This window comes from Gossypium hirsutum, chromosome A13, assembly GCF_007990345.1.
Source record: "Gossypium hirsutum isolate 1008001.06 chromosome A13, Gossypium_hirsutum_v2.1, whole genome shotgun sequence".
Lineage (NCBI taxonomy): Eukaryota > Viridiplantae > Streptophyta > Magnoliopsida > Malvales > Malvaceae > Gossypium > Gossypium hirsutum.
Genome location: NC_053436.1, coordinates 108,978,012 through 108,993,508, shown reverse-complemented (window position 1 = coordinate 108,993,508; position 15,497 = coordinate 108,978,012). Strand labels below are relative to the sequence as shown.

The window sequence follows — 15,497 nt, the reverse complement described above, 5'->3', positions numbered from 1 at the left end:
AGCCAAATTGGTCCCTCTATTAAAAATTTCATCCATTTCTACTATTAAAAACTACTCGATATACACCACATGTAACTATCTGGTTATTCTGTCACCAGTTTTTAACAATAGAAATAGATGAAATTTTTAATAAAAATGACTAGTTTACTTTTTAATATAATATACAGAGACTAGTTTATCCATTTTTTGAGTAAGGGAACAAAAAGCAATTTAAGTCCTAAAACAGGGGCCTCTATGGCACTTTTACCTAAATATTTCCTTTATAGAATAATGGTTGAGTTTTGTCGAGACCCTAAGTCCTTGAGTACTAAGGTTCAAGTTTTACCATGCATAATTACGATGTTTAACATATACCTCTACTACTAACGCGTTTTATCCTGTTATTTTCAATTCTTCATCCCAATTATTTTACATTGGTTTGATTTTACTCTACAATGATTGAGTCCGAGTATAGAACTAGAGTTGATATGTTCTAATTTGATTCATAAAAATGTACGAAATCAAAGGAGGGTATATCCAACAAAAGATAGTTTGATGCTATTTTGAAGGGGGCTTAAATTAGTTGCCTCCGTTTATGCAAGAGGGAGAAATAACCAAAAATATACGTACGTGGAATGGGTTTTTGCAATTCCAATTTCATCTTCTTCATCATTAGCCATGGTTTGATTCATTTGGGAGGGTTTAATCACAACCCCAGTTTTCTTTCTTTTGTTTCTTCCATCCCTTTTACGACCTCATAGTCTCCTCGCCGATGAGAGGAACGTAGAAACCAAATCGGATCGAAATTAAATGAAGAAATGTCTCAATATGTGCGAGGGGAGAATCCGGAAAGAAAGGATAGATTAGTAGCTGTTGGTGTCGATAAGGATAAATATAGTCTTCAAGCTCTTCATTGGGCTGTTGATAATTTCCTCACCAGAGGTCAAACTTTGAGGCTTGTTCATGTTCTTCAAAAACCGATCAACCCCCTTCAAGGTAATCAATGCTCAAGCTACAAATTTTATGTTTTTTTAAAGGGAGTTAAAATTGAAGTATAATTTATAATTGTATTAATTTATTATTTTGGAATTTTGAAGGGATTAAATTGAAATTTTATCATCTTAAGAGGGGTTGGAGTGCAATTTTATTACTATATTTGTAATTTCAAAGCTTTAGAGGGATTAAAATGAAACTTTATCATTTTTGGAGGGACAAGATCTGAACTCCCAACTGTTCCCTTGTTGTCGTTCTTGGCCCCGCAAAGCCATAAAACATTTTTTAGGAGAATTAGAATTAAAATATAAATTTTGAAGAGTTAAAGTGTAATTTTATTATTATATTAATTTACATTTTAATTAGTTATAAATAGATTAAAACTGAAAGTTTACCATTTTGGATAAAAGGACCATGCTTGCCCTTAACAACAGGGGCGGAGCTAGAAAAATTTTTTAGAAGGACCGAATGAAATTTTAATTTTTTATAGTTTATATCTTTATAATTTGTAAATGATTAAATCAAATTTTTATAATTTTAAGGGGGCTAAAGTATAATTTTACCTTTATTAATTTAAAATTTTTAAAAAATTTTAAGGGCCTAAAATGTAATTTTATATTTTAGGGGGTCGGGGCCTATGCCAGCCCCTAGCTTCGCCCCTGCCTAACAATGCCTTTATATTTAAATCTATGGGATAACCATAATGTTGTTTAAGGGGTCAAAGATGAATAAGATTTTTTTTATTGGTTAAATTATAAATTTATCATTATATTAATTTATAATTATATCAATTTTAAAGGAATTAACAGGATAATTTTACGACTTTGGGGCCAAAGTAACTACTTACGCTCTTTGTCTTCGCCTTTGGGCATAGTTAGGAGCAAGTGGGGCTTTGAACCCTTAGTTGAATAGTATAATTTCACTCATTCAAATATCATTATATTAATTTATAATTGCATAAATTTTAAAAGGATTAAAATGATTATTTTCCCAAATTGGAGGACCAAAGCTACTGCTTTCCTCGTTGTCTCCCCCTCCGCCTTTGGGCGTAGCTTGGGACAAGTGAGGTCTTGGTCCTTGATTCAATGGTATAATTTCACTCGTTCAAATATCGTTATATTCATATGTAATTGTATAAATTTTAAGGGAACTAAAAAGAGAATTTTACTACGTTGGAAGGTAAGTTACTGCCTACCCTTTCTGTGGGGTCTTGGCCCTTTGGTTGAATATTATAATCTCACTCACTTAAATATAAATAGTTTAATTGCCAATGAGACCGTAGTTCAAATGGCAAAGATAGAGCCTTGGGTCTTGAGTACCTAGGTTTTAGACCTACCATGTGTAATGACACCAGTCTGAATTTGGGTCTCTCCAATTCAACTAGAACCCCTCAATTCTTAACCTAACTTTAGGAAATTATGGACTCAAATTCATTGGCGAAGTCCACTCAACGAAATATGGGGATATTTATGGCAGAATAGGCCAATCTGGTATTTCATAATAATGTGTAAGTTTTCAAGTCCCATCATGTATGGTTGTCATGGGTGAGTTTTAGTCAAGTTAGTCTAGTCGGTAATTTGGATTGTATAAATTTTTATTCTCTTTGTGATGTAATAGTTTAATATTTATAGTTACTCGGACTATATATTTGTAATAATTTAATCTTAGGTGATTATGTTGGCAACATGTTTGGTTGTTTTGTATGGATTGAAATCAGACGAAAGTAATGTCGGAGGAGAACGACAAGTTGATAATCAGAACTTGGACCTTTTCCTTCCTCTTCGAAGCTTATGTGCTCGTAAACAGGTTAGTTAATTAATACTCGGAAAATATTAAGGTCAAATTCTAATTTTGGTCCTTCAATTATGTTAGAAATTGAGATTTAATCTTTATATTTAACTTGGTATGATTTGATGCCACTACTTGTCATTAGTTAGTACAAGTAATTAATTTGTTAAGTATTTCAATTCAATGCATGAGAAATTCTATTTTGTATTGGAATGGTGTCTATTGAAATAGTCAAGGGAATTATTAATTATTAGTATAATGTTAAATTTAGCCCTCAACATTTATATTTTTTCAATTTTGTTTTCTTAGCTAAATTTGGTGCTCTGGCTTTAAAAAAAAGTCGAATTTAACTATCAATCTTTAAAAAAGAGTAGAATTTTTTTTTAATGGAAATATTGACAAACATTGAACTTTTTAAACATATCTCCCATAATAATCCACGAGTATGTCATGCTGCTTTTTATGAACTTTTTATATATTTTTTAATTTTGATTTTATTTTTATTTATTTAATTTTTTTATAATTTTTAAATTATTTTTCGATGTGTCATATAAGACAAATAGGATCATGTCAACATAAAGTCGCATGGATTGCCATGTGGGTTACTAGGACGACATTAAAAAATTTAATATTTTAATCAGCATTTCTATTTTTTTTGACTCTTTTTGAAATGATCAAATGTAGCTCAAAAAAAGAATAAGGGTCACACTTATAAAAAGATGTAAATATGGGACTAAATTTGATATGATGCTTTAAATTAATTAATGAGATTATACAAATAGAGATCACAATATGCCAACTACTCAAAGATGCAAGTAGTTATGAGCTTTAGGGTTGAAATCCTACCAATAACATCCCCTTCCCCCCAATATGTAATGTACCAAGAAAAGCAGATGCACCAATTTAAAATACAGTACTTGATCTAAATTATGAACATAGTAGAGGGACCATAACAAAATTTGATCAATTCTAGTGTGTTTTTTTTATGTGTGTATGTCAGATACAATGTGAAACAGTGGTGCTAGAGGACACAGATGTTGCAAAAGCACTTGTTGGATACGTTAACCAATATGGAATTGAGACTCTGTTTGTTGGTGCTGTCTCAAAGACTGGAATTTCCAGGTAATGCCTGCATCTTTACTTCTACCTGTCAACTGCTAAATGCATGCATGCATGCATGGATGTAAGTATGTTTATGGTCTGAGTTCGGTGTTATGCACGTACAGATTATTCAAGGGTACAGATACCCCATCTAGCATACTAAAACTGGCACCAGATTTTTGCAATGTTTATGTTATTGCGAAACGAAAGGTTGCTGCGGCACGACTTGCTAGTCGACCGGCCCCCGGTAGAGCTCAAAGCTTGAACAGTGAGGATGACTCAATCATGTAAGCTTTTACCATCCACTGCTTAGTAACCCCATCGATTGAACAATTTTTACATGTTACGTGAATTCATCAAGTGTTATTTATTTATTATTTTGAATATTGGGATGTAAATGTAATTAAAAAATATGAAATGTCCAGAGAAAACGATGGGTTATTCTATGATGATGAAGTTTCAGCACTTGACATGAACTCATCCTCAGGGGCAGGCAGTGATGGCTTGAATTCGTCTTTATATCAAAACCTTGGTACTTCCTTGAGATCACCCCCTGTTATGGACCCCTTCCGACGGTCTTTTGCGGTGCCGGTGACCTCGTCACCCGCCCTGGACCTGCCTGCTTTTCGGACTGGCCAGAAGCATCATTCCATTCCCACCACTCTCTCTGAGTATTCGTCTTTGTTGGAGTATGAATCACCATCTTCTCCGGAATCTGCAGTAAGTCCTACTCTAATTTCAATGCCTTCAACACTTTATCAACTTTTTACAATGGGTCATATATATCTTCGAAGTGTCGTCCGCTAGGTAATCGATCAAATCCCCATCAATCAAAGATATTGTTTTTGTGTCCAGATTGTCTCTTGTACTTAATCAAAAACCAGTGTACCATGAGAGCCCCGATTAGTATAAGAGCTAAGAGAGAAGTGTCAATATAAGGCGTGTAATAATTATGGAGCTCACTTATGCGTTGTGGGAAGGAGAGGAGGGGGAGGTGGAACCACAGGCTTGAAGCTTAAGGCCCTTACTTGCAACCATAGTACCACTAGGACTATATACCAATAGTACCACATTTCCCAACAAGTGACTTATATACTATAGGTTAGAGGTTCGAGCCCCACTAAGGGGGAGATGCTCATGTCTCCTTGATGAGTGGTCGTACGCCCTCATACAATTAAGTTGCTCCTGGCTCTATGAACCAGTCACTTAGAGTAACTACTCACAACACACTAACTCTCAACAAAGTATACGAGACGAATTCTCTAGAGGACAATACCTTCGATTATTAGAGGATTGGTCGATTGCGTGACGAATGACACTTCAAAAATCTTTTTCAGAAGGAGTCAGCCCCTCAACATGTATATATGCTCGTATATACAGACATTTATTTATGTTCTTTGAAGAGAATTTTGATAACTAAGTTCAATTCTAGCTTTACATTGTTCGTTTTTCTTCTTTTTATATATAGCCGGAAGACAATGATGAAACAAGAAGGTTAAGGATAGAGCTGAAACAAACAATGGATATGTACCATGCAGCTTGCAAAGAAGCATTGGCAGCCAAACAGCAGGTAATATATTATATTAATGGTTAAGGGTTTAGGGAATCTCTTTATGTATAATAAATAATAGAGATAAAGTAACATTTAATGTTTTTAATGTGGCAACTTTTTACAATTTAATTTTTTAATTTTTTTTTACCCACATTAATTTTGGAACTTGACAATATTTTCCGGCTTTGATCTAACATGACACATTAATATTGTGCCATGTTGTTTAGGTGATGATGTGTCCCAATTTCATATTCTCACATCATCATAAGGACTAAAATTGAGAAAACTTATCAAGTTCAAAGACTAATATGGACAAAAAAAGGTTCAAAATCAAGTTAAGAAAACTTGTCAAGTTCAAAACTAAATGAAACTTTTATCCGTAAATAATATTAATAGTTTAGGGTATATATACATGCATAAATGTATAACATAAAAGTATATCATATGTATAAATATAGGTGATCCAACTCAAAGAATGGAAGAGAAGAGTAGAGGAGAAAAGAAAAAAAGGAGGAACATTATCATCAACAAGAAAAACAAGAATAACAAGAACAAGAGTTGATGTTGATGATGAGTCAACTCAGGAACTGGTGGAGCTAGAGGTGCAAAAGAGGGTGGAAGAAGAACTTCAGAAAGCACTTTGTGAAGCAGAGGAAAGAAGAAAGTTGATGGTTGTAGATGATTTAGGCCATTCCCATTTAGTTGTCAAATACCAAAGCTTATTTCATATTTTAGTTGTCATTTTTCTATTCTACTTCTATTTTACTATATATGTCTATTTTACTATATAGTTTAGTACCAAAAAAAATATAATCTGTAAAAGGGACTAAGTCCCAAAATTACACATAAATTTTGATATAATGTGTAATGTGATACAAACACTTTGATTTCATTCAATTGTTTACATGTAACTTCGACTTTGATCAAATTTTACATGCCATTAACAGTTAAACTTGAATTTTGAAATCTAAAAAATAAAGGAATTAAATTTTAAATTCTCTAAGAGTACAGGGACTTATGGGATATTTTAACGTAAACCTTGAACAGGTAAGGCTGATTAAAATTAAGTTGGCTGTCAATAACAATCATATAGCATAGCAACATCAGGACAGAAATAGCAGCAATTCATCACAACACAAGTAGCAAATATTGCAATTTCCAGTTAAACACAACAAAAACTTCAGCAATTTGCTCCCAAAGTAATGCTTATTGACCAATGCTTAAAATTTAACTAGCATATAAATCTATTACAATAGTTCATTTTCCAGCAGGATCAAATATATAAGCAAAATCTCTCTTCACCAAAATTATGTTCATACATCCCCCACCCCCTCCTCCCTCAAAAAAAAAATTTAGTCAACTTATTCCAATGGCATGAGGCAATAATTACTTCGTATCATCTTCACTAAATAAACCAAAGCCTTCTACCTTTATTTGTATTGTTGAGAGACTTCCCATACCAGCTTATCCATGAACTGGCATTTTTTGTCAAATCCCCAACCAGGGTTGCTCTGCATTAGACAAGTCCAAGTTAGATCCGGAAATTTTGGACAGTCATGATTGATCAAACATGGAACATGGCATGACACCGAAAAAAAGGAACAAACATGATACAAATATACCAACATGTCAAAATATACATAAATAGAACTATTAACGTATCAAAATTGATATATTGGATATAGCGCAGAATCTAACATCCCTGCATCAGAATCTATGAGAAAGGTGATTCCAACCCTTCCATTTTACAAGAGATATCAGCAAAGTAAATCCATGAAAGCGTTATGCAACTAACTCATTCATACATGGTTCTAGCAGCTAAAATACTAAATTCTGGAATTTTCAATCTACATTGTGCTTTCTCTTATGCTCAATCCAGCTAACTAAAATCATCACCCATGGCTCAGGGGAAGCCAGGAAGGTGACTCATTTCTACCTTTATTAAAGAGAATTTATACAAAAAAATAAAAAGGACAAACAAAACAAAATTAAAACTTCCACTTTACTATAGTTCCTGTCTTCTTATGCCTCATGCAAATAGCACCTTTAGGGTTACTTCTAATAACAAAACTCAACCATAAAGCTCGTGCCTGCTAGTGTCTTTAGCCTTCTTGATGTGCAGGGATCTCATACCTATGGCAGACAAGTTCTTTCCAAATGTGTCAAATCTATTACGCAAGTCCAAAAAGAATGTAAGGAAGCTAAAGTTCAAATCCTGTTATCTCACAATTGTACATCACCGGAGAACATGTTCCACAAATGCAATTGTGCATGGAAGTAAACATTAGTTGAGAATAAATGGTAACCTGAAGAGTAAGAACTGCACGATTTGCAAACTGCTTCACAGAAGCAGGTGCACTTTTGGGAATAGTTTTTGCAACTCTTTCTAACTCCTCTTGCTGTTTCTTTGCAGTTACTCTATCAGGTCCACTGTAGTAATCAATGATCTCTTGCAGTAGAGGCACCTTATCCATTGTTTCCTTGATGGCTTCCTGAAATGTTAAGAATGTGGAAAAGATAGTATACAGCTATTCACACGAAGAAGTCATCTACAAGAGACTATCAAGAAAAAAGAATTATCGTTGTCCTTGTCCAGAAAATGCAACAGGTCCAAAAAGAATGCCTCCATTCAGAAATGAAGTGCTGATTTTTTCTCCATTAAGCATAATGAATATTTCTTCCAATATGGAGTTCCACTGTGATTCTTTTGATGTGGAAAACCAACAGAAGCAGAGAGATATTAGTTCTTTGAGAACATCACGTTATACAACAAAGCAATATGTTTGACAGCTGACAAAAAGATACAAGGTTTATCAGAATTGATAAAGTTGTGTCGATTTCACAGGTTAACCATCCAATTTCTTTAAGAAAAATTGTGTGCTAAAATTTTTTTACCATGACATCCTTAATTCCTTACGGTGACTTACTGGCTTAGAAATTAAGGACATAAACTAGTCCAATTTCAACTATAGGATTAACTTAAAGCAGCATGTCCTCCAAAAAGAATTTGATTAAAAAACTTACTATATCAGTAAATAAGAAATATTTCTAGTTCTCCATGTCAATCATGTAGAAGAAATACATCCTGTTAACAACGAGTCAAGGCCAAAGAAATAGAATATACCTCCCACTCCTCTTGATTTTCAATTCCTTCATATGACATGAGGAAAGGCTTCACCTTCTCAAGTGCATCTCTAAGAGACATAGGTGGTTTCTCATCAATATCTGGGTTAGTCCCAAACTCTTCCATCAGATATTCAGGTTCGAACTCTATCTGCAACCCAAATAAGTACATAAAAGCTTTGAATCAAGATTCACACAAAAATATCAATGTTTGACAATACAGTCCATGCATAATCTTGTTGCAATGTTCAATTAAGGATATGGTTGAATTAGTTTGATCTTGTTTCAATTGTTCTTCTTTTAAATGTGCATTATCAATTGTATCTACAACACATAAACCTATTTGTTAGCAATGCTTCGCATTACCTAAAATTCTAGTCCAAGGAAAACTTATAGCAACCAAGTATATACCTTCTAAACAATCCTAATGAACTGAGCAATCTGGTAATCATTTAATTACATACCAAAAACGCCTTTATAAACAGTAATTACTAAGAAAAAGAATCAGATGACTTACCAGCCCAAACTGTTATGTAGCATGCAAGTAAACACAAATTTCAATTTTCTTGATTAATCAAAGTAATTGACAATGAGCTCATAATAGCCATCTAATACAAGAATTTTCAAGAACAAACCAAAAATACACTCCTTGAACAACTTCAGGAATATCAAACAATTTGCCGTACATTATCATCAGAACAAGTGAATCATTGAAAATCAACAAGAATATATTAAATTATTCTGAACAAATTACAGAATGCAAGGGCAGCAATGTGAATATAATTTCACACCAACCAATTAGAGCCCAACATAGCTATAGAGTATTACCAGCCTCATAGATTATAAAATAAATAAATTACTGAGGCATATCTTTCAGATTAAAACTTATTACTGTACTTGTCACCCCTAAAGCCCATCTACTATCTTATTCTAGATAAGCCTCAAACAACATAATGACGATTAACAGCAGTTAGAACTCTGTCCCAACCCAGGTTTTTCATTTATACATTTTCTATCGTAAAACAATTAAGATTCATGGGACAGAATTCGAATCCTTAACATCATACATACAAATTAATCCTCGTTTTTCAATCAAGTTATACTTTACATCATTTATCATACTCTCGGTTGCAAACTAAAGTTACCTTCGTATTTAAAATAAAAGCACAAACACGAGTAAATGAACTTCCAAATTAACATTGAGACCTTATACAAGGTATTAGACATGTTGATAACTGTGAACATAGGACTAACTCTAATTCTAATCTAGCAATCACCAGCTTTGACTAAGTATGCCATTAAAGCAGACTATGAAGCAAGAAAAGCACTCCCATCCCTAGTCCCCACCCCCATATTAAATTGTTAATCCCATCCCTTCCCATAACAACGAGTTAGGGAAAGATTTGCCCACACTAGCCAACCCCCTCCTTTACCATACAGGAAATCAGATTCTCCACCCTTAATATTATTCTGCTACACAGTGACTCTATTTTCAGATAGGAATTCTCTGCAATTTATCTAAAATAAAATATACTTAAAATATTCCCTGAGTCCAATTCTACACAACTTACAAGAAAATTTAGTCTATAATATATGTGTCACCAGGCCAATTCTCTTTCAGCTGATAGCATACATAGAAAAAAGAAAACAATTTAATATCTAATCCTAATGATTGAAAATAATAATGATAATAATCATGGAACAAAATTTTAAAAGGTGAACTACTCACCATAAAGTTGGTATGCAAAGCTTCCAAGTAAGCATCATCCATAGGAGAAGGCAAAACTCTACTGCTAATCTCTTCAAACCCTTCAACCAACTTATTCATACTGTCAGCTCCAATAGTTTCGGCCAACCTCTCCCCATCCGCATTGTTCCCTAAGTAAAGTTCATCTCTAAGCTCTTTATCAGCTTCCTCCTCTTCCCCTGTGTCTTCTCGCTCCCTTCTTCCTCTTCCCCTACCCATTTGCGCACCTCTACCTCTACCCCTACCTCTTCCTCTACCTCCACTCCTTCCCATATCCTCCCTTTCATCACTTTCACTTTTCCTTGAAAGAATGCCCATTGCTTTCTTTACTGCTTCTTCCTTACTCAACCGGGGCGAAGGAGGCTGTTGTTGTTGTTGTTGTTGTTGCTGCTGCTGCTGCTGCTGCTGCTTCAGCCTGATATGCCTATTTTCTTCCTTCGTCTGCAAGACAGGCCCTGGTTGTTTCACGGGCTTGCCCCGCCCAGCACCCGATAATGACGCGACTGAGGGTGTCCTAGGTGAAAAAGTTCGCTCACTCGACTGAACCGACTCAGCAGGTAGCTTGGCAGACAAATCAGTTTCAATCTCATCCTGCTTCATAACAAAGATCGGCTGCTTTGCTTCCCTCGGAGGCGGCGGAGGCGGAGGCGGAGGTATCGGCCGAACTGACTCATTGGTGACTCGGCCTCGACCAGACCCATTTTGGGAAACAAAAGAAGAGAAAGAAGGGATAATTGGTTCAGACGATAAGGGTATTCCTCTTCCACGGCCATGGCCTGATCCAACAGCTTGTGATTCAGCCGAGTCACGCTTCGTGTCCTCTGAATCAGGTTTTCCAAGGGCTGGAGTGAAACCACCGAACGCACCAGAAGGGGAGGCGCCCTCACGGCCGCGGCCACGGCCTCGGCCGTCACCGGAGCTGGAGGAAGCGGAGAAAGGGGAGGAGGATTGGAAGAGAAAAGAGGTGCGTTTGGTAAGAGATGTAAGGTAGTGATTGGTAGGGTTAGAGAAGGTCCTGCCAATGGTTCCTCTCATTTGGGATCGGTCGACTGAAGATTAAACTTCCACTACTGCTAAAACGAAACCATGGGCTACATTAGGTTAGAGCTAAATTAAAATATGAATTTTAGCGTTAAAAATACCATCCAGGCACCTCTACTAGTAATCAAATTATATTTTGCCCCCAACAAATTAGTTTATACATTAATTAGAATAGCAAATTAGTCCTTTTGATTAGAATTTTCATTCATTTGTATTGTTATAAACGGGTGTGGCTAACAAAATAACTAAATAGTTATATATGGCATGTCACATATAAATCATTGTAATAGCCCAAATTTGACCGGGCTTAAACAAATCAAACAGATCAAATAATAATTGTTTATTTAACAATCCATAAAGCCCAATTTACAAGAGTCCAAATACAAATCCAACCATTTACCCGGTAACTACCCAATCAGCCTTAAAACATACCTGGTTATAACTCAATAGCCAGATCAATACCTAGACTAGCCCAACTTAAACCAGCAGGCCCACTGTTACAACCCAACCCGTTACATTATAAACCAAGACTCAATTAAACTACCTAGCCCAGAATTAAAATGGCCCAATTGACCCAAACTCTCAGAGGCCCAAGGAGTTTCTAGAGGCTTCGGGTGTAATACCCCATACCCGTACCTGAGACCGAGATAGGATACGAGGCATTACCGAAATTTTTAGAATAATTTCAATTAATTTATATTATTTAGTATTCATTTTCATGTTTCATGTAACATCCTTTTCATATATTCAATTCAAAATATCATATAAAATACGATACAATACTTAAATTTTCATATTTACATGCTCATTCAGGGTATTCAAACCTACCTGACTAAATTGCAAAAATACCAAGATTTAGGGGCATATTGGTAATTTACCATTTTCCCAAATTTCACCCAATCTTAAATTGATAATTTCATTCAATTTATTAATTTAGATAATAAAACAATTTATTCCCTTCAATTTAGTCATTTTTGACATTTTTACAAAATTGTCCCCTAAAGTTTTACTTTTATTCAATTTAGTTCATGAGCTTAAAACATGCAAATTAACCATGCTAACTGAATATTCATATATATTTTTCCTCCTCCTCCTCTCCATTCCACATCCTTAATGTATATAACATTCTTGTAAGTACGATTTCACAATTTACTTATTAATGCTCACATCAATCTGTTCACACAAGTCATAGTCACTCAATTATTTATAATTCGAGCTACAGAGCTCAAAATTAAGATCCGTAAATTTTACCTAAAACTAGACTCACATATCATTCCACCATAAAATTTTAAGAATTTTTGTTTTAGCCAATTAGTACAGTTTATTCATTTAAGTTTCCCCTGTTTCACTATCCAACAGTTCTGACCTCTCTTCACTAAAAATTAATTATATCACAGTACAAAACTCGGATAATGTTTCCATTGATTTCTATTGGAAATAGACTCATTAAGGATTCTAAGCATATAAATTTGAGACTCTAATTAATTTTCTCCAATTTTTGGTGATTTTCCAAAGTCAAAACAGGGGAACCCGAATTCATTCTAACATTGTCTCACAAAATTCATTATATCTCATAATTTACAAATCCATTGCTTACACCGTTTCTTCTATGAAAAACTAAACTCAATAAGCTTTAATTTCATATTTTATTCATCTTTAATTCGATTTCTACAATTTATGGTGATTTTTCAAAGTTAGTCTACTTCTGCTGTCCAATGTTGTTTTAGTTCAAGATGTTTATTACCATTTTTCCTCTAAATTTCAAAGGTCATACAATTCAATCCTTGCTCAATTAGCCCATCTACTAAGCTAATTTTTCTCAATTAACATTTTATTCCATCATTCTAAACTATTACACAATCTTTGAAAATCAGAATTTTAACACTAAACCTTAATTCACAACTTTTTTACAATTAGGTCCTAAAATCAATTTCTATTGAAATTACTTGATAAAATCATCAAACAACAAAATCAAAGCTTCAAATTCATTTTATTTCATCATAAACAGCTAACACTTATCAATTATAGCTTTTAATTTTGTTCATAAAATCAAAAACTAATGAATTAAACACTTGGACCTAATTGTAAAAGTCACAAAAACATAAAAATCTCAAAGAAAAGGGTAAGAATTGAACTCACATATGTCAAAGCATGAAAAACCAGCAGCTTTCAGACCTCCCATGGCGTTTTTGCTGAAGAAAAATGATGATATCTCTAGATTTTTCAAATTTGTCTTGTTTTATATGTTTAATTTGCAAAATTTCCCATTTTGCCCTTGTTTCTCCTTGTCTTTTTTGCTGATTTTCTTGCCCAACCGTCCAGCCCATACAATTTGGGTCCAATTCCTTTTAAATCCCTCCTTTTTAATCACTTAAACTATTTAATCACAATTTAATAAATTTTGCACTATTTTCAATTTAGTTCTTTTTAATTAATTGACTAACCAAACGTTAAAATTTTCTAACAAAACTTTAATACTAACTTAATAACACTCCATAAATATTTATAAAAATAATTATGGCTCGATTTATAAACCCGAGGTCTCGATACCTCATTTTTAACCAAATTTACCTGATTAATTCTTTTAAAATCGCAAAATTCACTAATTAAAAATAATTCTTTTAAGTTCGCGCTTGGCCTATAATTATTATTTGTTAAAATTTCTAAACTTACTCGTCGGATTTAGTGATCTCGAATCACTGTTTCCGACACCACTGAAAATTTTGGCTGTTACAACTCTCCCCCCTTTAGGGATTTTCGTCCCCAAAAATCTTACCAGAAAAAGTTGCTTTCAACTCTAATGAAAAACTTCCACAAAATTTCTCAGAATCACAACCGAATTAATCTCAAACATCTCTTCCCAATAACCTTTAGACCGTAGCATACAGTGTCGGAGCATATCATCAAAATCTCACTTATTCCCTCATAATTACAACTCTGGTAAGGGGGTGAGGTCGTAAAGCCTCTAACTTAACTCTCATAACTACACACATATGACTTGACATTCATACATAACATCATCGTTTTCACATAATTCACTTCAAGAAAATTTATACACTTATATAGTTTATCAATATTTTCTGCCATCTACAATTTCAAACAATGAATTCATTTAGTTTAGCTTAATATCAACAATTAATCAATTTCAATCTTTTAAGTCCATTTATCACTTACCTTTCTTAATCAATTTAGGGAACCATTTCGAAATTGAGTACTTCGTTTTCATCATGCCATAGTAAAACTATGGTCTTGCACATAGTCACATATCACACACCGTAGCCATAGCCCAGCCATGGTCTTACACGAATCACATATCACACTGATGCCATATCCCAGATATGGTCTTATACGGAAGCACGTAATCACATATCTCTGATGCCATAGCCCAGCTATGGTATTACACAGATCACATATTGATTTTTGTGATACAATGTCAGATTGATTTTGGAATTCCCTATTCTGAATTGGGAAAATCATTAAAAATTATATAAAAATAATTATGAGCTATAATTTATATGCTTAGAATCTTTAATGAGTCTATTTTCAAGAGAAATAAACGGGAACATCATCCGAGTCCTATGCTATGAGATAATTAAATTTTAGTAAAAAATGGTTGAAGTTGTCAAATAGCAGACCAGGGGTAACTTTGAGGAATAAACTGTACTAATTGGCTATATTAAAAATTCTGAAAATTTTATGGTAGAAAGGTATATGAGTCTAGTTTTAAGAAAAATTAACGGAACTTAATTTGAAGTTTCGTAGCTCCAGTTATAAATATTTTAGTAACTGCTGCTCAAGAAGACAGCTTTGACATAAACATAAGAAAATAATGGAATTGTGTGTAATTATTCTGTAAACTCCGGTAATGCTCCATAACCCTCTTCTGGTGACGGTTTGGGGTTAAGGGGTGTTACAATAATAATCATAATAATTACACTAATAAATAAATATTTTAAGTAAATATAATAATTATAATTTTAAAGTGTAACATCTGAGTAAATTAAAAAAAATGTCAGTTTTAAAACATATTTAGCAAGGTAAGTCGTTTTTTCCTAAATAAGAGAAATAGGTCAATTTTGGAGGGAGAAACAAAAAACACTACTTGGAGGAAGCATTTTCAGCTGACATGTCGAAAACGCTTTCTACAAAACATGTTTTCTTTTAACATATCAA

General features: G+C 33.8%; 2 protein-coding genes across 3 annotated transcripts; one reads left to right on the top strand and one right to left on the bottom strand.

Moving 5' to 3' along the window:
• Positions 1 to 445: 445 nt before the first annotated feature.
• LOC107938604 (U-box domain-containing protein 35) lies at positions 446 to 6,342 on the top strand. Its single transcript, XM_016871825.2, has 7 exons — positions 446 to 975; positions 2,690 to 2,778; positions 3,761 to 3,882; positions 3,987 to 4,148; positions 4,287 to 4,581; positions 5,330 to 5,431; positions 5,872 to 6,342. Exons 1-7 carry the CDS (start codon positions 798 to 800, stop codon positions 6,202 to 6,204), a joined length of 1,281 nt encoding a protein of 426 aa, XP_016727314.1. The 5' UTR covers positions 446 to 797; the 3' UTR covers positions 6,205 to 6,342.
• Positions 6,343 to 6,592: 250 nt separating this feature from the next.
• LOC107938613 (PH and SEC7 domain-containing protein) lies at positions 6,593 to 11,412 on the bottom strand. 2 transcript variants are annotated; one of them, XM_016871842.2, is made up of 4 exons: positions 10,266 to 11,412; positions 8,538 to 8,687; positions 7,720 to 7,905; positions 6,593 to 6,924 (listed from the first exon to the last, which is right to left on the bottom strand). In XM_016871842.2, exons 1-4 carry the CDS (start codon positions 11,316 to 11,318, stop codon positions 6,844 to 6,846), a joined length of 1,470 nt encoding a protein of 489 aa, XP_016727331.1. In that variant the 5' UTR covers positions 11,319 to 11,412; the 3' UTR covers positions 6,593 to 6,843. The 2 variants fall into 2 exon arrangements, with proteins under 2 accessions (XP_016727331.1, XP_016727333.1); XM_016871844.2 differs by lacking the exon at positions 6,593 to 6,924 and adding an exon at positions 6,950 to 7,546.
• Positions 11,413 to 15,497: the final 4,085 nt, after the last annotated feature.

What these genes read in the sequence shown, in the direction of transcription:
- LOC107938604 (XM_016871825.2), top strand. Translation starts at nt 798, where the DNA reads ATGTCTCAATATGTGCGAGGGGAGAATCCGGAAAGAAAGGATAGATTA. An exon ending in GCTTATGTGCTCGTAAACAG is followed by an intron (nt 2,779 to 3,760) that starts GTTAGTTAATTA and finishes TGTGTATGTCAG; the next exon opens with ATACAATGTGAAACAGTGGT. An exon ending in TCAAAGACTGGAATTTCCAG is followed by an intron (nt 3,883 to 3,986) that starts GTAATGCCTGCA and finishes ATGCACGTACAG; the next exon opens with ATTATTCAAGGGTACAGATA.
- LOC107938613 (XM_016871842.2), bottom strand. Translation starts at nt 11,318, where the DNA reads ATGAGAGGAACCATTGGCAGGACCTTCTCTAACCCTACCAATCACTAC. An exon ending in AAAATCAAGAGGAGTGGGAG is followed by an intron (nt 7,906 to 8,537) that starts GTATATTCTATT and finishes TTAACATTTCAG; the next exon opens with GAAGCCATCAAGGAAACAAT. An exon ending in GTGCAGTTCTTACTCTTCAG is followed by an intron (nt 6,925 to 7,719) that starts GTTACCATTTAT and finishes TGTCTAATGCAG; the next exon opens with AGCAACCCTGGTTGGGGATT.